This window comes from Aspergillus fumigatus, chromosome 4, assembly GCF_000002655.1.
Source record: "Aspergillus fumigatus Af293 chromosome 4, whole genome shotgun sequence".
NCBI classification, from domain to species: Eukaryota; Fungi; Ascomycota; class Eurotiomycetes; order Eurotiales; family Aspergillaceae; genus Aspergillus; species Aspergillus fumigatus.
In genome coordinates, this window is record NC_007197.1 from 1,971,571 (window position 1) to 1,990,781 (window position 19,211).

At 49.7% G+C, this 19,211-nt stretch overlaps 7 protein-coding genes across 7 annotated transcripts; 5 read left to right on the plus strand and 2 right to left on the minus strand.

Annotated features, from left to right (window-relative positions):
* The first annotated feature begins 142 nt into the window (after positions 1-142).
* Positions 143-1,948, plus strand: AFUA_4G07605 (mitochondrial 54S ribosomal protein bL34m). The gene is made up of 2 exons (XM_001481511.2): positions 143-364; positions 466-1,948. Exons 1-2 carry the CDS (start codon positions 297-299, stop codon positions 791-793), a joined length of 396 nt encoding a protein of 131 aa, XP_001481561.1. The 5' UTR covers positions 143-296; the 3' UTR covers positions 794-1,948.
* Positions 1,949-2,398: 450 nt separating this feature from the next.
* Positions 2,399-6,029, minus strand: AFUA_4G07610 (putative zinc metalloprotease). The gene is made up of 3 exons (XM_746971.2): positions 5,056-6,029; positions 2,932-5,003; positions 2,399-2,868 (listed from the first exon to the last, which is right to left on the minus strand). Exons 1-3 carry the CDS (start codon positions 5,948-5,950, stop codon positions 2,659-2,661), a joined length of 3,177 nt encoding a protein of 1,058 aa, XP_752064.1. The 5' UTR covers positions 5,951-6,029; the 3' UTR covers positions 2,399-2,658.
* A 769-nt stretch (positions 6,030-6,798) lies between these two features.
* AFUA_4G07620 (uncharacterized protein) lies at positions 6,799-9,691 on the plus strand. Its single transcript, XM_746970.2, has 4 exons — positions 6,799-7,110; positions 7,171-7,666; positions 7,718-8,732; positions 8,782-9,691. The coding sequence occupies exons 1-4, from the start codon at positions 6,949-6,951 to the stop codon at positions 9,593-9,595; spliced, it is 2,487 nt and encodes an 828-aa protein (XP_752063.1). The 5' UTR covers positions 6,799-6,948; the 3' UTR covers positions 9,596-9,691.
* A 183-nt stretch (positions 9,692-9,874) lies between these two features.
* ytm1 (WD repeat WDR12/YTM1 family ribosome biogenesis protein) lies at positions 9,875-11,408 on the plus strand (the record flags this gene model as incomplete). Its single annotated transcript, XM_746969.1, has 2 exons — positions 9,875-10,007; positions 10,075-11,408. 2 exons carry the CDS (start codon positions 9,875-9,877, stop codon positions 11,406-11,408), a joined length of 1,467 nt encoding a protein of 488 aa, XP_752062.1.
* A 101-nt stretch (positions 11,409-11,509) lies between these two features.
* Positions 11,510-12,563, minus strand: AFUA_4G07640 (mitochondrial 37S ribosomal protein uS13m; the record flags this gene model as incomplete). The annotated part of the gene is made up of 5 exons (XM_746968.1): positions 11,510-11,596; positions 11,842-12,108; positions 12,152-12,244; positions 12,408-12,435; positions 12,529-12,563. The coding sequence occupies 5 exons, from the start codon at positions 12,561-12,563 to the stop codon at positions 11,510-11,512; spliced, it is 510 nt and encodes a 169-aa protein (XP_752061.1).
* Positions 12,564-12,696: 133 nt separating this feature from the next.
* cyp6 (peptidylprolyl isomerase) lies at positions 12,697-14,831 on the plus strand (the record flags this gene model as incomplete). Its single annotated transcript, XM_746967.2, has 7 exons — positions 12,697-12,807; positions 12,861-12,938; positions 13,012-13,028; positions 13,086-13,189; positions 13,253-13,333; positions 13,389-13,452; positions 13,523-14,831. The coding sequence occupies 7 exons, from the start codon at positions 12,697-12,699 to the stop codon at positions 13,695-13,697; spliced, it is 630 nt and encodes a 209-aa protein (XP_752060.1). The 3' UTR covers positions 13,698-14,831.
* An 88-nt stretch (positions 14,832-14,919) lies between these two features.
* Positions 14,920-19,131, plus strand: ded1 (DEAD/DEAH box helicase). The gene is made up of 3 exons (XM_746966.2): positions 14,920-15,391; positions 15,499-15,706; positions 15,787-19,131. The coding sequence occupies exons 2-3, from the start codon at positions 15,513-15,515 to the stop codon at positions 17,615-17,617; spliced, it is 2,025 nt and encodes a 674-aa protein (XP_752059.1). The 5' UTR covers positions 14,920-15,391; positions 15,499-15,512; the 3' UTR covers positions 17,618-19,131.
* Positions 19,132-19,211: the final 80 nt, after the last annotated feature.

The window sequence follows — 19,211 nt, forward strand, 5'->3', positions numbered from 1 at the left end:
TGGATGATTTTTTGTATAGAAAGGGGCTTTAAAGAATTAGGTGTAGCGAAAGCAAAAGAAAGAGGATCTAACCATGAAATCTCGAAGCATCAAATTGAAAGAAATCTGTTGGTCCGTGCGTCCGCCCGCGCCGGAGGTTCAATTTTCGTCCGCCTGAACTGTCAATGAGTGTCCGATAGACTCGGACTCGGCGAACTTCACCATCCCCGCAAAATATTCAGCGGTCCATTCAACACGTTTGTCTGGGAAAACGGATCAAGAACTACTTAATTGATTAGTTCTCGTGAGACTTCGACATGCTCTGCTTCCAATGTAGGGTCGTGCCCTCAGCGCTGCGAACTGCAATGCGCTCCCAACCGTCCAGGTACGTCCTGTTGATACTATGGAAGGATCCTTTCGACTTTCGAGACAATGCGGTGGCTGTCATACCAGGCTAGGACTTTCAGTTAACAACCAAAGTAACAGACTCCAGGCTCTGACCCTCACTAACTCCCTATCAACACCGCTCCGCACCTTTTCATCCGCCCTTCGTTCACAACCGACCCCGTTGACACAGAGTCTCCCCTCATTCCGCACATCTCTCACATCAGCCTCTTCGGTCTCATTCGGTCTGACGCAGCAGACTCGGTCATTCTCCGCCAGTGCGTCGCTGGCCGGTAAACGGGCTACCTACAATCCCTCGCGTAGAGTGCAGAAACGTCGCCATGGGTTTCTTGCGCGGTTGCGGTCGAGGGGAGGGAGAAAGGTTCTCCAGCACCGGAGAGCGAAGGGACGGAAGTCTCTGAGCTGGTAGTGTGGTTGTTTTCCTTTTTGCGGTGGTCGTGGTTTTCAAGTGACTCGTTCGGGAATCGGCGTGGGCTATGTCTGGCTGGATGACAAGTCTCGGTGGATATGGAGACGATGCAGTCTCGATCCTTTCCGGACTTATCAGCATTATTCCTGTGTTCATCGTGGTTGAGAGAAGGGGATAACTATTTCGATCACTGTGGTGGTTTAGATCGATTGGATGGCTGGCGTGCATCTTGTGTTTGCTGGGACAAAATGCTATTTTCACGTGTACCATATACATACAGATATCAGCTCCTTACATTATACTTCGGTTTACGTCTATTATATATATGGGGTGTCATTTCTGGGCCAAGATCTGGTCCTAAGAGACCATTCAACTTTAGCTTCTTTTATATACAGGAAATGGAAGCAACGCCAAACGATCATGAGGCGCGAGAATAGCGCAAACCCTGATATATGCACGCAAAGTACGTCAGGTATGAATGCTAACTCGCGGGTAGTGATCTTGCAGATGTAACCACGCTCATATATCCCAGTCTCACCACACCTCGTGCTTCCCCGTGTGAACGCCGTCTAGCTCCGCCACATTCGGGTGTCGCTGCTGGTGCGAGTCTAGCTCTGAGGGATTCTGGACTCAAGTCCCTGGAGGATAGACAGCGAAGGGGCGTTCCTGAGACCCCAGCAAGAAGGCGGAATTTGTTCTGCTCTGCTGCGAGTCGCTTCTTATATATGCGCACCACAAACAGCGCGATCAGACATCCTATGATGACAACGCCTACCCTGACGAACTCCGACGTCGATCGCTATACCTGTCGAGTCTGACTTTGAACTATGCGAATCGTTCGAGCCTGAGGGTACCCTCGTGGGGGTTGGCGTCGCCGACATCCCTGTGCTTGTTGTTGCTGTGGATGTCTCCCTGGAGGAATGTCGTGGTTGTCGCCGTCGAGGTAAGTTCTATTCCCGCCGTCGCAATGATGGCGGGTTCATCCAGGGTGATTTACACATACGAAGCCTTGGCACAGCAGTCGTCTGCAGAGCAGCAGTAATTGTTGGTGGTATTTCCGTATCACATCACCTATTCTCCACCAGAGGGGTTATCTGCACGCAGAGTTCAACTGGGCGAACACAGTGATTAGTGGGTTTGGCTCGAGGCTCACCTGCCACACGGTGTCGCTGGCATCTAGGGAGCAACCCACATCTCATCTGTGCAGGTCCCTTTGATGAACTGCAGGGGATTGCCGTCAGAGCCATCCCACCCCCCTGCGGGCTCGCAGGGTGATTGCTATACAAAAGGGTTCAACCTTAGAGAATTATGACTTGGAATTGATCGAGTATATCATCAGGATTGTCTCGGGAATTCCTTTGATTAACCCATCAACGGCTGCTCGCAAGGCAAGATTGCTTATGGGGGGAAAAAATCATGCTGGTTGTGTCATTACTTGAGCTTGGGGCCGTTGGTTATCTCATGATCGACAATAAGCTGGTTATATTGTGATGCAGCTATCCTACAACGCAGCTCTTACGGCACCATCAGCTCCATTCACAACTGGCAGTATGGAGCAGCTCAATCAAGTTTGCGCCTAGTAAAACGACCAAGACAGTAGAGACTGTGCCATTGACCAGCGGTTAATATATGTTGAATTGCATGCGCATCAGGACCTCTCCATCCAATATGCATAGTCTATCTAAATTGCTGTATGTACGGCTTGAAAGTCCATGTGTCCCATTCGGAGGCGCTTCTCTTTTTACCCTTTTATTGTATAATAAAAGCACCTGCCGGGTCTATCATAGAGAATGTAGAACTCTTGTCTAGGTCGTGAGGTAGACATCCGCTGGTACGATAACTCCCCAACGTCATCATAAGTCGCATCACTCGTTATCATCAGATTCTTCATCTTCCTCAGATTCAGACACATCATCGTCTTCGTCGTTATCGTCGTCGTCATCATCTTCTTCTTCTTCTTCGTCGGATTCTTCGTCGTCGTCGCCATCATTTTTCAATCCATAATCATCTTCAAAGTCCTTCAGTGGCTGCACCACGGGAGTGAAACGAGCCGCTTCGAGACCTTGTTTGATTGTCTATATTGAGAGTAAGTAACTATAGCTCACAACCTCATTCTGCACGTGCAAGGGAACTCTTACCTCTTCGAGTACAGGTGCACAGGTGACAACAAGGTTTGCCTTGTCCGGCGCGAACAATGGCAGGATGATTTCACGCAAGGCTGCTTTGACGTCTTCGACACCAGTGACTCGTACTTGTTTGAGCGTCTTTTCCTTGTAGTCGCTGGGCAGATTGCGAATGACCTGACGAATGAAGCTGCCTTGCGCCGCACTGGCGATAGTCGATTGCTCATTGGCAAAGCTGACAACAATGCTGCTAATAGCCCCCTCTAGCATTAAGGGGTCAAATGGGATTGCACCCGAGAGGTGGTCCTCGACAATCTGTTTACTGGACTCGAATGCCTTGTGTGCATTCGGTGACCGATATACATCAAAGTTCACAAAGCCAGTGTCGATGTTATAGGCGAAGTTCGTACCGTAAGCCAAGCCTTTGCCGCGGACGGCGACCCAGAGAGGACCCTCCACGGCATTCATATACGCAATAGCAACCAACAGAGCGGGGAGCTTGGGGTGATCATACGAGTCGAGACCCCGAGCAGTTGCGTAGGCAAAGGACGAGTCAATCGTCGGCATCGGAACCACGTACGACTTTCCACCAGGGGTTCGACCTGCCTCGCTCAGCAAGTCCCTGCGGACGGTGACGGGCTTTAGAGAGGTCACGTCGCCGAGTCGCTCAGCATAGGGCTTCCAGGATGAAACTGGATTGGGCAGCTTATCAATGTCTGCGATGACCAGAACTCGCATGTTCTCAAACCTGAAAAGAGCTTGTCTGATCTCTTCCATGCGAGCAACAACGGTCTCGGGTTGCTCGGCCAATTGTCGCTTGATCCGCTTGAGATATCGCGCCTTGACTAATGTACTCCGTGCCCGCACAATGGATTCAGGCGCGTAGTGAACCATGACATGCACAGCTGCCAGCATGTCATCACCACTACGCTTGGCATCGGGCACGTCAGCAAGCAGCCGACTGGTGATCGCGCGCAGTCTCTCCACGTCAAAGACCGAGTTCCAGGAGAGCTCCTTGAGCCAGGCGATTGCATTGCTATACTTCTCAATTTCGACCTGGAAAGAGATGCGCAACATCTCCGAGTTGCCCAGGCTCCTTGCACCCTCCATCGAATAGCCAACAGTATCCCTTTCCAATTCAACCACGACTTGTTCGAAATTGATCGTCTTCCCATCCCTTTGGACAGGTAAGTTGAAGAACGCCTCTGTATACACGGACAGAAGGGGACGAAGGTGGACTGGCACCGACTGAGCCGAGATAAGAAGTGAAAGCTGGACGAAACTACTGGGTATATGTTCAAAATGGATGAATAGTGGCAGCTCCGAGCCATCGGCATCCACCAACTTCTGGACCTTGTTATCTGCGCGTCCGGCTGTCAGGGCAGCACCGGATCGGGCCGTCATCGTCTCCACGAAGTGGATAGATTCAATACTAGGAATCTTGAACTTTTCCAGCATCTCTTTAGGAATCTCTCTATCATTTTCAGCCTTTGCCTTCTCCAGTTTGTCGGCCAGTTCCTTCAGGCCCTCGGGTCCGAGTCGCTTCTTCTGAGCTGCAACTCTGGCCTCTTCCTCTTTCTTCAAGGTTTCGGACATCTTCATTGATGGTACGCCAAGTATCGTAACATGTGGCGCATCCGAAAGCCACTTCTTGATGAAATTACGCCATTCATCTTCACTCCACTTCTCCAGAACGTCGTACTCTTGCAAGGTTGCAACGTCCAGCAGCGTTGAGCCGTCTTTCTTCCCGAAGAGAAAGTCAGAGATAACATACTCCGCCAAAGAAGAAGCAGAGTTCTCAGTGGAGAACTTCCAAGTCCTCTTTTGTCGGTCGATGCACTCTTTCAGATACTTCATATCCAGATTCTTCTTCAAGGCGTCATCAAGGACTTCAAAGAATCGTTTCTCCACCTGAGCGAGTTTGGCGGTTTCAACGCTGGTCAGAGTGAAGCGGATTTCGACACTTGGATGATCTTCCGTGGCATAGTACACAGCACTGGCGAGCTGTTCCTTTTCCACCAGTATGTTCTCTAGAAGAGAAGCCGACGACCCAGCCAGGTATAAAAGTGCGACGTTAAGAGCACCGGCTTGTACACATAAGCGACGAATCACTAGAATGATGAAGACTTGGGGACTCACTTTGTACAGGATCAGTGCAATCGGGACCCAGAAACCTGATTTCTATTTCACCAAAAGATTCGTCCTCCTCGGGGAATTCAACCGTCTTCACAATCGACTTCTCCAACGGAGGAGCTTGTTTGGAATCTACCCATGGTCGTTTAAATGGCGAATCAGGACTTGGAATAACATCCAGGATAGTGTCTTCGAATTTGTCAAGCGTTTCCAGCATGTTATCATGGTCCACCTCACCCGTGATAATCAGACACAGGTTACGAGGTTGGTACATCTCACGATGAAACGCGCGAATTCTGTCCGCAGTGAGAACACGAAGCTGCTCCATCATGCCTCCAGTCTCATAGCGGAAGCCTACGCCAGGCGGGTACATGAGGCGTCGGGCCGCCAAGTCGATCAGCTCTGCCGCGTTGTTTTGCACTCCTTGCATCTCCGAGTATACAACTCCGGCATCGTTACCGGAACCGTCTATGTGGTGCACTTCTGTGTAGCAGCCTTCATTTGTCAGAGTAGGTGCAATCACATGCTCCAGGTAGACAGGCAAGATCTGAGAGAACCCCTCCCAGCCCGCTGTATCCAGCGTGTAGGCTGTGTGATCCGTGGCCGTCCAGGCATTTGTGTTGGAATACACGCGCGTAGCGAGTTTGTCTAGGAATCCCTTATATCTATAATTGCGCGATCCCATAAAACACAAGTGTTCCAGAGTGTGAGGCGCTCCTGAATCATCCAGGATCTCTGTGGCGAGCACAAAGTACCCGGTCACCTTGGGCCCTTTCTGATCAATGACCACAACTCTCATCCCGGTTCTCTCAGATTCATATTGAACGAACTCGCTCGGTGAGTAGTCAGGCTTGAACCTCTGGAGTAATCTAAAGTGAGTCTTCTGGTTAGAGGGTGACATATTGCCGTATGACGTGAACAGAAACTCTCTCCGGTTTCCGATCCTCCAAATACTGCTAAACAAAGCTAGTTGAGACAATCTAGTACAGAGTCAGTATTTGAAGGACAGTTTAAAATATGAGCAAGGTCTGTCATCGGAAAACAGTGGAGGAATGACTGGTTCAATGAAAGAAACGGGAGCACCACCCATTCCATGACTGGCATCCAGGTAACAGAAACGCGAATATCAACGAAAAAGAGCGATTGGCTTGTATAAGGCTGCCAAGAACAGGTTGGACGTAGATTTTTTGACGCTATGGCATAGCACAGGCTTCGAAGCGGCATTGACGTCCATATAACGCGGGACACAGAATCTTTTGATTCTCCATTTGTGTTCGGTAGAGACAACAAGTGTATTGAACTCACATAGATCGAGTAGGATACGCCCGACTCAGGCCTCGCTGGAGAAGACGCGACAACACGACTGCGCAAGCGGCGCCAATAATGCTGCTTTAGGTGAAAAACGAGCTAGGATCCTAGACAGTTGCAGCTGTCGTCGAACTTGAGGATCTTCTGAGAGCGGAGTTTTGGAATTTGGGTCCCGTTCCCTAAGATCAACCATGCCAATAGCACACCAGAGTCTCAACAGACGACGCCAACCAGACTCAAGTGACAAGAATCCCAGCAGTTCTATGGTATTAATTGACGTCCTCAGTGCCAAACAACGAATAAATCAAAATTCCATCTGTCAGTTCATGTGGGAAGAGCACAGCTCATAGTGACACTTCAACTTATCCAGCTAAGGCGGTGAATCTGACGGTGAAGTCACATGGCGGGGATTGTTGTTATTATGGACAGCAAGGTCGCTTCTGCCACCTACTACCAGCACTAAGATTCATAGCTGTCCCTGCTCAAGATATATCAACAAGTCCTGCGGACGCTGTGTCGCCAAGTCAGAGTCGGAGGTTACCTTGGGCTATATCTCACGACAGTTCAGACACTCTACAGATCGTCTGAAAGATGTCTCCGCAGGCGCCAGAGCAGAAGATTTACGAGTCTGTACTGGATTTTGTCACAGAAGGCACCTTTCCAGGATCAGAAGATGTCATATCATCATTATTTCCTACGTCAGCTCTGGCTAAAGAACTGGAACTTATATCGAATGCACGTGAGCAGGTCGAAGTACGTAGTGAATATCCGTAATGTTCGGTCCTCCATTGCTAATGTCTTTACTTCCACAAGACTGAAATAAACTTACTGAGTCGACAAAATGACTTTGATGCCGACGGTTGGATTTCACAAGCAAAACAGCTTCATGCGGATATTGAGCGATCCAGGCTTACGGCGCGTGAGATTATTGCGCAGCACGAAAACACTAGGCCCTTGCAGCTGAAGGTCGAAGACGCCTCTGCGAAGGTTCGATTAATTCAGACAGAGATTGCTTTCAACCAGGCCGTGACTAGGACACTCGAGGAGGTACGAGAGCTTTGCCAGCGACTCGATGCAGGACGGAGAAACCTTGAGGATGGCAGTATCATGGCCGCCATTGACACGGTGGACGCGGTGGAACACTCTGTACAAAAGGATAGTCTTTTCGCCAACACTAATGTAAAACACATCTTGGTGCAGAATGTTGCCGAACTAAGAAACCAGATTGCGGAGGATCTCCGAGCTCGCTGGAACAACCTACTGAAGGTTGACAAACAGGCCGGCAGCTTCGAAGTGGCCAAAAATGACAGTAAGTAGCAACTAGAGAAGTTTGTATATTATTCAAGCTGACGGCGAATAGGTGCCTTGCTGGATGATACAATAGCTGCCATGGCTCGATTGGACCTACTCGTCCCAGCAAGCCAGAAACTACAGAAGGATCTTCTGTTAGCGATAGTGGAACCTATATTGCTTCCTAATCAGGACGGCTATAGTCGTCCGATCCATGTTGCAGAAGGCTCGATTCATGTGCAGCCAGAACCAGCCATAACCACTGTTCCGCAGCTGCTCCATCGTGTCTCCACTGCCTTAGGTTTTCTCCGGCAATGTCTACCTCCGTCCATTTCAGATTCCTTCTCCGACACTTTCGTACCCACTCTGGCCTCCAAAATCATATCATCTTGGCTTTCATCTGCAATCCCGACAGATCTTGCAGGCCTCGCTGACTTTGAAGCGATCCTGGATAGTGTGTTGAAATTTGCTCAGACGATCGAGACACTTGGATGGCACGGGAAGGAAGAACTTGTGTCTTGGGTGAATCAAGCACCCCGCCTCTGGCTTACCAGGCGGCGAGCCGACTCCCTCGATCAAGTCCGTAAAGTTCTTGCGGGGAGTCATGGGGTGACAAAGCAAGTGGAAAGGGTTGAAAAGGAAGAGGTATCTCGAGCAGATGAAGTACTGTTGGAAAATGCCACTTCCGATGACTGGGATGCTAGTTGGGACGACGACAGTGGGGACGAGTCCAAGGAAATCCCCTCAGGAACGCAAGAAGGTGAGGATGATGTCGCGGCTTGGGGTCTTGACGACGACGGTACAGAGGAGGTAGTGGAGACCAAAGTCGGTATCTCAGAATCCGCCGATGACGACGATGCAGACGCATGGGGCTGGGGTGACGACGAAGACGGAGATGAGCGTGTTGAGAACCAACCAGCCCAGGAGACTCATAAGGCCACTCCCGTAATTGGAAGAGATATCGGACATCGTGCCCCCCGGGAAGTTACTCTGAGAGAGCACTACACTGTCACGGATATTCCGGACTCCATTATGGCGATCGTCCGACAGCAGGTCACAGATGTGGAAGCCATATCACAGCCTGGGTAAGTTGGCCAGTATTTATGATCTGTACATGCGCTTACAACAACTTAGTCATGATCATACGCGTATTATCTCTTCTCCGGCTGGTCTTCTTGCACTTCCGACATTAATCCTGGCTATGTTCAAGGCCACAGCACCATCATTCTACAGTCTCAAATTCAATGCTGGACAAATGTACTTGTATAACGACAGTTTGTACCTTGTCGAGCAGCTCCGGACTATGGTTGAGGAACATAAGCTGTCGCGTCTCAGTTCGGATCTGGACGCATTTGAAAAGTTCGGCAAGCTCGCCTATAGCAAGGAGATGCAGACTCAACGCACTATAGTCACCGACTTGCTCGATGGTGCCCAGGGATTCAGTCAGTGTTCAGAACAGCCGTTCCTTGGGGAGTGCGAAAACGCAATATGCGCCACTGTTGACAGAATTCGCGATGTCTACAAGGAATGGCAACCAATCCTGTCACCCTCTGCGCTTCTTCAATCGATTGGATCATTGGTAGCCTCCGTCATCAACAAGATTATCATTGATATCGAGGATTTGGGTGATATCTCGGAAGCCCAGTCACAGCGCCTAGTGTCTTTCTGTAATCAGGTCTCTCAATTGGAGGATCTGTTTATGCCTGCGTCAGCTGAAGCTGAACGTGTGCCAATTACCGCGGTGTACGTGCGCAACTGGTTGAAGTTTCAATACCTGATAAATATACTGGAAAGCTCTCTTGCCGACATTAAATTTTTGTGGACAGAAGGAGAGCTTCGGCTCGAATTTTCAGCAGACGAGGTGGTTGATCTGATCGAGGCTCTCTTTGCGGAGTCTGACTACCGACGGAAGGCGATTGCAGATATTCGACGACAGTCTCGGGGATAAGACCCCAAATTGACAAGTTGTATATAATACATACTGTAATAAATAGCACAAGAGAATCTTGACCAACACAGATATGATTGACTGTTTTGTCTGTAACTATGCTCTGTTGCCTTCAAATTGGCTGACTGGGTAACAGCGAAACTCCGCGCACTGCGCAAGTGGCCGCATCGGCCGCCGTATTTTTTTCCCTTCCCTCTACGGTTGACGGAGCAAGTGTCTGGTATCGATGAGAATTTTCAAACACGCTTCTTCTGGGATAGTTACTGTCCAGAGTTCAATATGAACGACGGCTCAAATTCTGATGCTACTGCAACCTCGTCTGCTGCCCAGCGACAGGTCCGCGTGCAGCTCACCAGCAAACAGGAAGATATTGCGCTGCCAGATAACACTGGACCCATCTTGGTTCCTACAAGTAGGTCATTTCCTTCTGGTATCATTCGACTAAATTGTCGCAAATCTGACGCGTCTGCTTACTACAGGTCTGCGACGATATGCGCTTTCGACACTGGTGAACAAACTCCTTGGTAACGACAAACCGATACCATTCGAGTTTCTGATCAACGGTACATTTCTGCGAACTTCGATCGATGAATATCTAACAGCCAATGGTATCTCTGCCGAGACGACTTTGGAGATTGAATATGTCAGAGCATTGATCCCCCCGCTGCACATCGCATCCTTCCAGCACGATGACTGGGTTAGCTCCACTGATGTGCTCTCTGCAACCTCTCCCGCTGCCACCTGGGCATCTGCGACAATCTCTCAAGGTCAAGAGAAGATCCTTTCTGGCAGCTACGACGGCTTGCTTCGGGTATGGAACATGTCATCTCAGATTGTTGCGACTTCCCCGGCGGCCGCCGATGGGGGGCATACGGCATCCATCAAAGCGGCCAAATTCGTCACACCGAACCAGATCGCATCGGCGGGTCTTGATCGTACAGTGCGTCTATGGAAATATGCTGAGAGTGATGAAGGATTCTCGGGCACAATAGCTCCCCAGCTCGAGCTGTATGGGCACAAGTCTGGCATAAATTCTCTGGCCGTGCACGCGCTCTCGAACCGTATACTATCCGCCTCCTCAGATAATAGTGTCGGCTTCTGGTCGACGAAGAAATCGGACGCCCCCGCCGCGCCAGACGACCTGCTGCCATCGGCTGCATCAAGGAGCTCTAAGAGGAGAAAGCTGAACTCTTCTGTGACTGTTCCCCAGCGAGGGCCATTGGCACTCTTGTCCTCGCACACCGCACCCGTATCTGCTGCTATCTTCGATGCGAAGGACTCGACAGTTGGTTACTCGGCTTCTTGGGACCATTCAATGCGCACATGGGACCTTGTCACCTCTGCTCTGGTGGACACCCGGACGACGTCTCACTCGCTGCTTTCTCTTGAGCATCTCCCGGAGCTCAACCTGCTCGCTGCGGGAACATCCGCGCGCCACATTACTCTCATTGACCCCCGCGCATCAGCGACGACAATCTCTGCCATGACATTGCGGGGTCACACGAACGCCGTCGTCTCGTTGGCTCGAGACCCTCACAGTACATATGGTCTGATCAGTGGAAGCCACGACGGCACATGTCGCATCTGGGATATCCGTGCCACGAAAACCGATAAAGACGGTGCCGTTGGCGAGAGCGTCTACTCCATCTCACGGAAGAGTCTGGAGGAGCAAGGAAGGTCAGATACTAAGCGCGTTGGAGGCGAAGGTGTCAAGGTCTTCAGTGTTTGCTGGGACAAGACAGTTGGCATCGTTAGTGCGGGAGAGGATAAGAGAATTCAGATCAACCGGGGCGAAGGCGTATTGTCCGCATAATATGTATCGCAAATATTCTTTTGGTTTCTTAGTGGAGTACGAAAAGTTGGAGTTATTCTTGTCTCTTTCCAATATACAAGCATGATTTTGTCATGACTGATTTAGACACTATGAGATTCGTTTTGGAGAGATGAAAGAGCACATACCGAAGAAGATATCTCATCTGCTTTTAGTTTCGCATTCTCTGCCTATAATATGATACATGGATATAGAAATTTCAAAAGTACATAAAGTGCCAACGAGCATAACGCCATTACCATGCCTTGAAGTATAGCAGCCAACATATTCAAAGTCACAGTCTTCTTTCCATACGATTGAGCTTGACTGCGGTCGAAATCTGTGGATCTTGTCAGTATGCACCGCCTTTCCTTGTCTCCAACTCGTAACACGAACGAGTCCGGATCAAACCCGCAAACGTAAAAGGATAACCCACCTGTGTCCTCGTTCTCTGTCCCCTAACCGGCAATCCCAACGCATGGCGTCTGCCACGGTATGAACCCGACTCCTTCAGCCGCTTGATATCATCAAGAATCTGCCTCCGGAGATCATTCTCGATCTTCATGTCGGATAAAGCAGCTGTAAGGTCCAGAACCTGCTTGTTCGCAAGCTCGCCAACCTTACATGTGGGGTGGATGTGGAAGCGGGCGAGGAGACGTGCAGAAACCTGGGGGCCAACACCGAAGAACGTCTCGAGGGATTTCTATGTTAATCGTCAGAATCGTGTCGATAATTTATGAACAAACAGAGAAATGGCCGGGTGGTCTGAGTCTTTGGGACAGAGATGCGCTTGCCTTGACGAGATTCCGCTCAGGAAAATTCACACCCAGAATGAAGACCTAGATTACAGTAAGAATGCATAATTGCGTGAGTTGAACTTGGGCAATACCATCTTGGATAACTAGCTGGAATCGCAGTTCCTAGAAACGATTTCTCTTCTTCCGATTGCGCTGGACAGCCATCATTGATCGCAGTTGATGATCAGGAAGCGGAAGAAACTACGCTGCAAAAACATTTCTCCGAGCTGACTCTGTGAATATATGAAAATTACTGGGATTTTGTATCAAACGCTTTGCCTTGTTGAACAGTTCGCACATTTTGCTCCACATTCCAGCGGATTTACAGCAAATGGATTTGAAAATTACGCCGCTTGTCCATTCAAATTGTCTTGGCATCTCCGCACGATATGGATTACTGCAAGCTGGCCTCGACCTCCTTCAGTCCCAATCTATCCCATAGACTTTTCACAATCATTGCCCGCAATCTACTCTGCCGGCAATTGTGAGCAACTATGAATTTTAAAAGTCTGTTCTTGTCCTTCTTCCTGGTCTTCGCGGTTGGACTCGCTCTGGTCCACGCCGAGGAGACTAAGGAGCCACGAGGCCCAAAGATCACAAGCAAGGTAAGCAAGTCCTTTGCGTTTTTAATATACGCATCTAACGATTGGTTACATAGGTTTTCTTTGACATTGAGCATGGAGACAAACCTCTAGGAAGAATCGTGCTTGGATTGTACGGCAAGACTGTCCCTAAGGTAGGCATCGCCCTATTCTGCAGCACTGCTTCTAAGATCTGGACTGGACACTAATGGGACGGCCTGGATATAGACAGCTGAGAACTTCCGGTACGGTTGTTCAATCAATCGAAAATGTTTCAGCGACCCCTACTAAACGTAACGCAGCGCTCTCGCTACCGGTGAGAAGGGCTTCGGTTATGAGGGCTCTACCTTCCACCGTGTCATCAAGAGCTTCATGATCCAGGGCGGTGACTTCACCCGTGGTGACGGTATGTTCTGCATATCCATATCAATTGGTAACAGCGAATGTGCTGACAGTACTTGACTTGTAGGTACCGGTGGAAAGTCGATCTACGGCGAGAAATTCGCGGATGAGAACTTCAAGCTTAGGCACACCCGCAAAGGACTTCTGAGTACGGCACTCCTTGAACCATTGACTCGAACGTCGCCGTTCTCTAACTATACTAGGCATGGCAAACGCTGGCAAGGATACCAACGGCTCTCAGTTCTTCATTACCACCGTTCCTACTCCGTGAGTTTACCTTCTGTGATTTGCTTGCCGGTTTATACGAACCGCCAACTAATACCTCATGTACTGCTAGTTGGCTCGATGGTCGCCATGTTGTTTTTGGTGAGGTTCTTGAGGGCTACGAGGTCGTCGAACAGATCGAAAATGTTCCCAAGGGTCCTGGCGACAAGCCTGCGGAGACAGTCAAGATCGTCAAAAGTGGACAGATCAAAGACGAATCCACCAAAGGTAGCCACGAGGAGCTGTAGACCTGTTCCTGGTCAGTCCTTGCTGCTTTGATATGCAATCAAATATGCTGATGGTTGGATGACGCTCAGAACAAGATCCAGCTGATGGGCTTTACGATGGTGAGCCGTCAGAAATATCAACTCTGTCCGAATCTTCCGCTTATTCTCTTCGCAACGTTGCATTCCTTTCCATTTTCATCGCTATGGTTTTCATCGCGGTGAAGATCAGTAAGAAGGCCAAGCAGTTCAATGAGAAGAGCGAGGTCTAGCCAACAGTGTTGGTGCCAAACCTCAGTAGTTTACATAGACCCGTAAATGGAATACATATTTCATAACGTGATATTCAAGCTCGATAGATGCTGCGTGATACCTTTGACCCGCTATCACACAGTCCGGATTACCGCCAGTAGGTGGTGGCAAATGTAGTGGCAACCTGGAGCTCGTCACTTGGGTGGGGTTGGCACGCCCGAAAAGCAGTACATACGGAAGTATCTTGCAAGTATCCCTTGGTACTCGTGGTAGGTGACATTGAATCAAACATGACGCTGTCCTAGCACACGCTGACAAGAGAAACAGGATAGTCGACTCAGGGACTAGGGGTACGAAGATTGGACGAATAAATAGAATTGCTTTTTGTCGCCTGATACTATTGAGAACCCAAGATCAATAGCCAGAAGTAATTAGATGACGTTGATAACTTGATAGCATCCAAGTACATAAAAGTAGACCTATCTAGCCTAGGTAGATAGTCTGCAGATGTGTGTCACTGTAGTAAATTCGAAGTCATTTAGCCTTTCAGCAGGTCCACAAATCCAAAGTTACGGATTTCTACCTTGCTTTAACCTGGTGTCTGAACCTGACCCAGAGAAGACACATCCGCTCCGTAATCATTGCAAGATTTGCCATTAATGTATTCGAGCACATAAAGGATCTACTTATGTGTGTAGTAGATATCTATTTGATCTGAAGACATTCATGGTGCATAATAATGACCAATCATGATTCTATTTAATTCAACAGTAATAAGATTGGTACGGTTATGAGGACCCAAGCAAGAACAGGTGAAAATTCACGGGAGACAGAAAGACTGGGCCCAGCGTGTAAGGTTATCTGGATGTCCAGTCAGACCCTTCCCTTTCCTTTTTCACCCATTTTAAATCAAGGTTTTTTTTTTTTTTTTTAAAAAAAAAATTTCTTTTTTCTTTTTATTCGCCTCCTGGTGTCAGTCAGTAATTCCCATTTCCTCAAAAGTTCCTCGCTGGATCTTCTCGCCCTTCCCACAAAACCTCTTTCCACTCTCCCCCTCCCATCTATCGGCTACTACTTAATCTAAATTTCCATTTTCCTCCTTCTTTCTTCCCCCAAACATCTCTCCACCTAATACTGTCTTTCTCTTCCTCCCTTTTTCTTTTCTTCTTTTGCAAGATTTGATAGAGGGTTAGATCTGGGAGAACGCTGTTTTCAGTCTTTTTTTTTTCTCCCTTCAGGTCTTCTCAGTTTCTAACTTGTGTTAATTCTCTGCTTTGAGACCTTTGCTACGTCGCCACTCGACGATAGAGAGACACGTTTTTGTTTGAAGTTTCTCTCTTCTCTCATACTGTACAGATTCTTGATTTCGAAAAGAATCTCAAGCCTTCCTTACAACAGATAATCTCTGAAACAGATTGTCTGTGTCACGTTCTCGAGCAAAAAGAACGCTAAGCAACTCTTCGATTGTACGTTTACAACCACCGTCCTCGGAGTCAGCAGATCCGATTATTTCGACTATCTTTAGACACTGTACTGTTGAATCGGCTTGCTCATTGATCTGACATAGTTTCAGAAATCACCGCAATCATGGCCGACAGCTTGAAGATGGGAAATCTGTCCCTTAACGAATCCCAGCACGCGCCTGCTGCTCCCCCTTCAAACGGCCGCGCTGCCTACATCCCTCCCCATCTCCGTCAGCGCACCATGGGCGCTAACGTCGACGGTGCCGCTGCTTCCCCCCCCGGTCCGGCTCCTGGTGCTGGTGCTTGGAACGGCCCAAGGTATGTATTTCGCGATCCTTCTCAAATATCAATATGCTTGTCTGTGTTCATTTTGGCTGACCTTGGCGTACTTCTTGCAGAAACGCTCCTCGCGGTGGCAACTGGGCTAATGCCAATGCCTCTGACTTCAGCCCTCGTGGTCCCAACGTCCCCAATGGTAACATCAGCTGGACTCCCACGGAAACTCAACGTCGGCCCTTTAACCCACATGCTTACGGACACCCAGGACACGGAGGCTCCTACGGCGGTTCTCATGGTTCTGCCAAAGGCTCTGGAGACGGCCAGTGGCGCGACGGCAAGCACATCCCCGGTCCCGCAAACGCCCGCCTAGAGCGTGAGCTTTTCGGTGTTCCCAACGATCCCACCAAGCAGAGCACTGGTATCAACTTCGCCAACTACGACGATATCCCCGTCGAAGCATCCGGTCACGACGTTCCCGAGCCTGTCAATGCCTTCACGAACCCCCCGCTGGATGACCACTTGATTTCTAACATCAAGCTCGCTCGCTATCAAACCCCTACTCCCGTCCAGAAGTACTCCATTCCCATTGTGATGAACGGTCGCGATCTCATGGCGTGTGCTCAGACTGGTTCCGGAAAGACTGGTGGTTTCCTGTTTCCCATTCTCTCTCAGGCCTTCCAGACAGGCCCTTCCCCTGTGCCTGCTCAGGCCTCCGGCCAGTTCGGCTATGGTCGTCAACGCAAGGCGTACCCTACTTCCCTGATCCTCGCCCCCACTCGTGAGCTCGTTTCTCAGATCTTTGACGAAGCCCGCAAGTTCGCTTACCGCTCTTGGGTTCGCCCCTGTGTCGTCTACGGTGGTGCCGATATTGGCTCTCAGCTCCGTCAGATCGAGCGTGGCTGTGATCTCCTGGTCGCTACCCCTGGTCGTCTGGTTGACCTGATCGAGCGTGGCCGCATCTCTCTGGTTAACATCAAGTACCTGGTCCTCGACGAGGCTGATCGTATGTTGGACATGGGTTTCGAGCCTCAGATTCGCCGCATCGTAGAGGGTGAAGACATGCCTAACGTCAATGAGCGCCAAACTCTGATGTTCTCAGCCACTTTCCCTCGTGATATTCAGATGCTTGCCCGGGACTTCCTGAAGGATTACGTGTTCCTCTCCGTCGGTCGTGTTGGCTCCACCTCTGAGAACATTACTCAGAAGGTCGAGTATGTCGAGGATCACGACAAGCGTTCCGTCCTTCTTGATATCCTCCACACCCATGGCACGAGCGGTCTTACTCTCATCTTCGTGGAGACCAAGCGTATGGCGGATGCTCTTTCCGACTTCCTGCTTAACCAACGCTTCCCTGCAACTGCTATTCACGGTGATCGCACCCAGCGTGAGCGTGAACGTGCTTTGGAGATGTTCCGCTCCGGGCGTTGCCCTATTTTGGTTGCTACTGCTGTCGCTGCTCGTGGTCTTGATATTCCAAACGTCACCCATGTCATTAACTATGATCTACCCACCGACATTGATGACTACGTTCATCGCATTGGTCGTACCGGTCGTGCGGGTAACACTGGTATCGCTACTGCCTTCTTCAACCGTAGCAACCGTGGTGTTGTCCGTGAGCTGATTGACCTTCTCAAGGAGGCTCATCAAGAAGTTCCTTCCTTCCTGGAGAGCATTGCTCGCGAAGGCAGCGGATATGGTGGACGCGGAGGCCGTGGAGGCCGCGGTCGTGGTGGCAATGCCACTCGCGATATGCGTCGTATGGGTGGTAACGTTGGCGGTGGTGGTCCCTCGTTCGGCGGCGGCTACGGTGCTCCCAGTGGAAGCAGCTATGGCGGCGGGGCTGGCGGCTACGGTGCTCCCCCAGCCTACGGTGGTGGCTACGGCGGTGGTTATGGCGGCGGTAGCTACGGAAACCCCTCGGGCCCAACTGGACCCTCTTCCTGGTGGTAAATTACCTAGGAGGTTGTGGTCCTTGACGAGGCCGTTGGGTCTGAATGGCTCGTCTTCTCTCATGCCTTTCATCTGATGGTTACGATCGGAAAACGAGTCCTGAAGCACCTCTCTTCGTCCTTCTACCTTTTCTCACCTTTCTGTCAGGACCGGCTTTGTCACGACCGCCACGACTTCCTCTTTTACAATTTTCTATGTTATCTGACTCCTCGATTTGGGTTTGTGGGTGTTCTTTGTCTGCTGAGCATTTCGCGATTGCTATTTTTCGTTCGCCTTTTCCGTCTTAGAAATGGGACGTTCGATGCGGTCCGATATCTCCATCTCGCTGCGCCCAACCATACGGTCGGTATGGATAGAAGCGCCTTGATCGGCATTGCATGATTATCATAGATCGCGTTGAATTTCCTGCTATGACCGTCTTTTTCAGATACCCTTACCTGTTTTTCAAGCGTCCATGTGGAGGTACGCTTGAACGATGCGCGCCGAGCGGGAGTGCCGGCTTTTCGTCTTCCAGAAAAGTACTTTTTATGGTTTTCATATGCTCGGTGCTATTGCAGCTGCATCGACTGCGTCTTGCAACATAGATCTCTACGGTTTCGGTATCTAAAGGCGGGCCTGTTCTGTATCTCTTCGTCTTTTTGCTCGAAGTCTTAGTCACACGTGCATGCGTTATTCCTTTTCATGGAAACCAACGCTTTCTTCTCCGAGCTGTGTCATTACTTTCCATCGACTCTGAACGGCTATTCCGAGTCTGCGCATCCACACCGCATGAAAGGGGCGAGTGCACGTGGCAATCGTGTCCACGGGCCTTTTCTTTCCTTGTGTGTACTTTCCTTTTTCTTTTACCGCGGTGAATAAATTACTCGATGCGAGTGATATAGATGGGATTTTTTTGCATTGTGTTATGGCGTTGACTTGAGCTGCTGTGTCCACAAAATATTCTCTGCACTGGGGTCCGTGGGAGGCTTGACGTTCGAATGGGAGTCTTTTTGTGTTTCATTACTCGGATCCTCGGAGGGGGTAAAGCTGTGGTTTCTGGCGCCTTGATGTTCATGCTGGTTCGGAGGCATCATCGTTTACAGTCAGAAGCAGCTTGGGGCATTAGGCCTGCTAACGGCACGGCGTAGCTCACGGAGACGTTTAGTCTCGAGAGAAGAGAGCTACCTTTATCAAATAAAAGTTCTACTTTGTCTGTGTCATTGTAGCTTCAACGGACGATGGCATAAAAGAGTTATGGTTTAGTAATCCTCTCGTTTCTCTGGATGGTGATGAGCAATGACAAGTTCCTTCTTGTGTGTGGTTGGAATGTGGGTGTGTTTCTAGTGGTTTGCAAAGACTGACCTCAAGTGCACGGAATAATAACATCACTGATGGAAACTCCCAGCCTCCTCTTCCTCACCCAATACAGCTTAGCAGACCTCCGTCTGAGGTTCTGTTTTTCTCTATTAATAGGGCGTCAAACTTCGCATTTCCAGTGTAGATACAATACATCTAGAGGTCCGCATTCAAGCAGGTTCTTACATAATCTGGGGCTTCCTCTCTCTATTGTTGAGCATCTTTGCATGGATGCTATACGAAAGGCGAAATCCGCAAT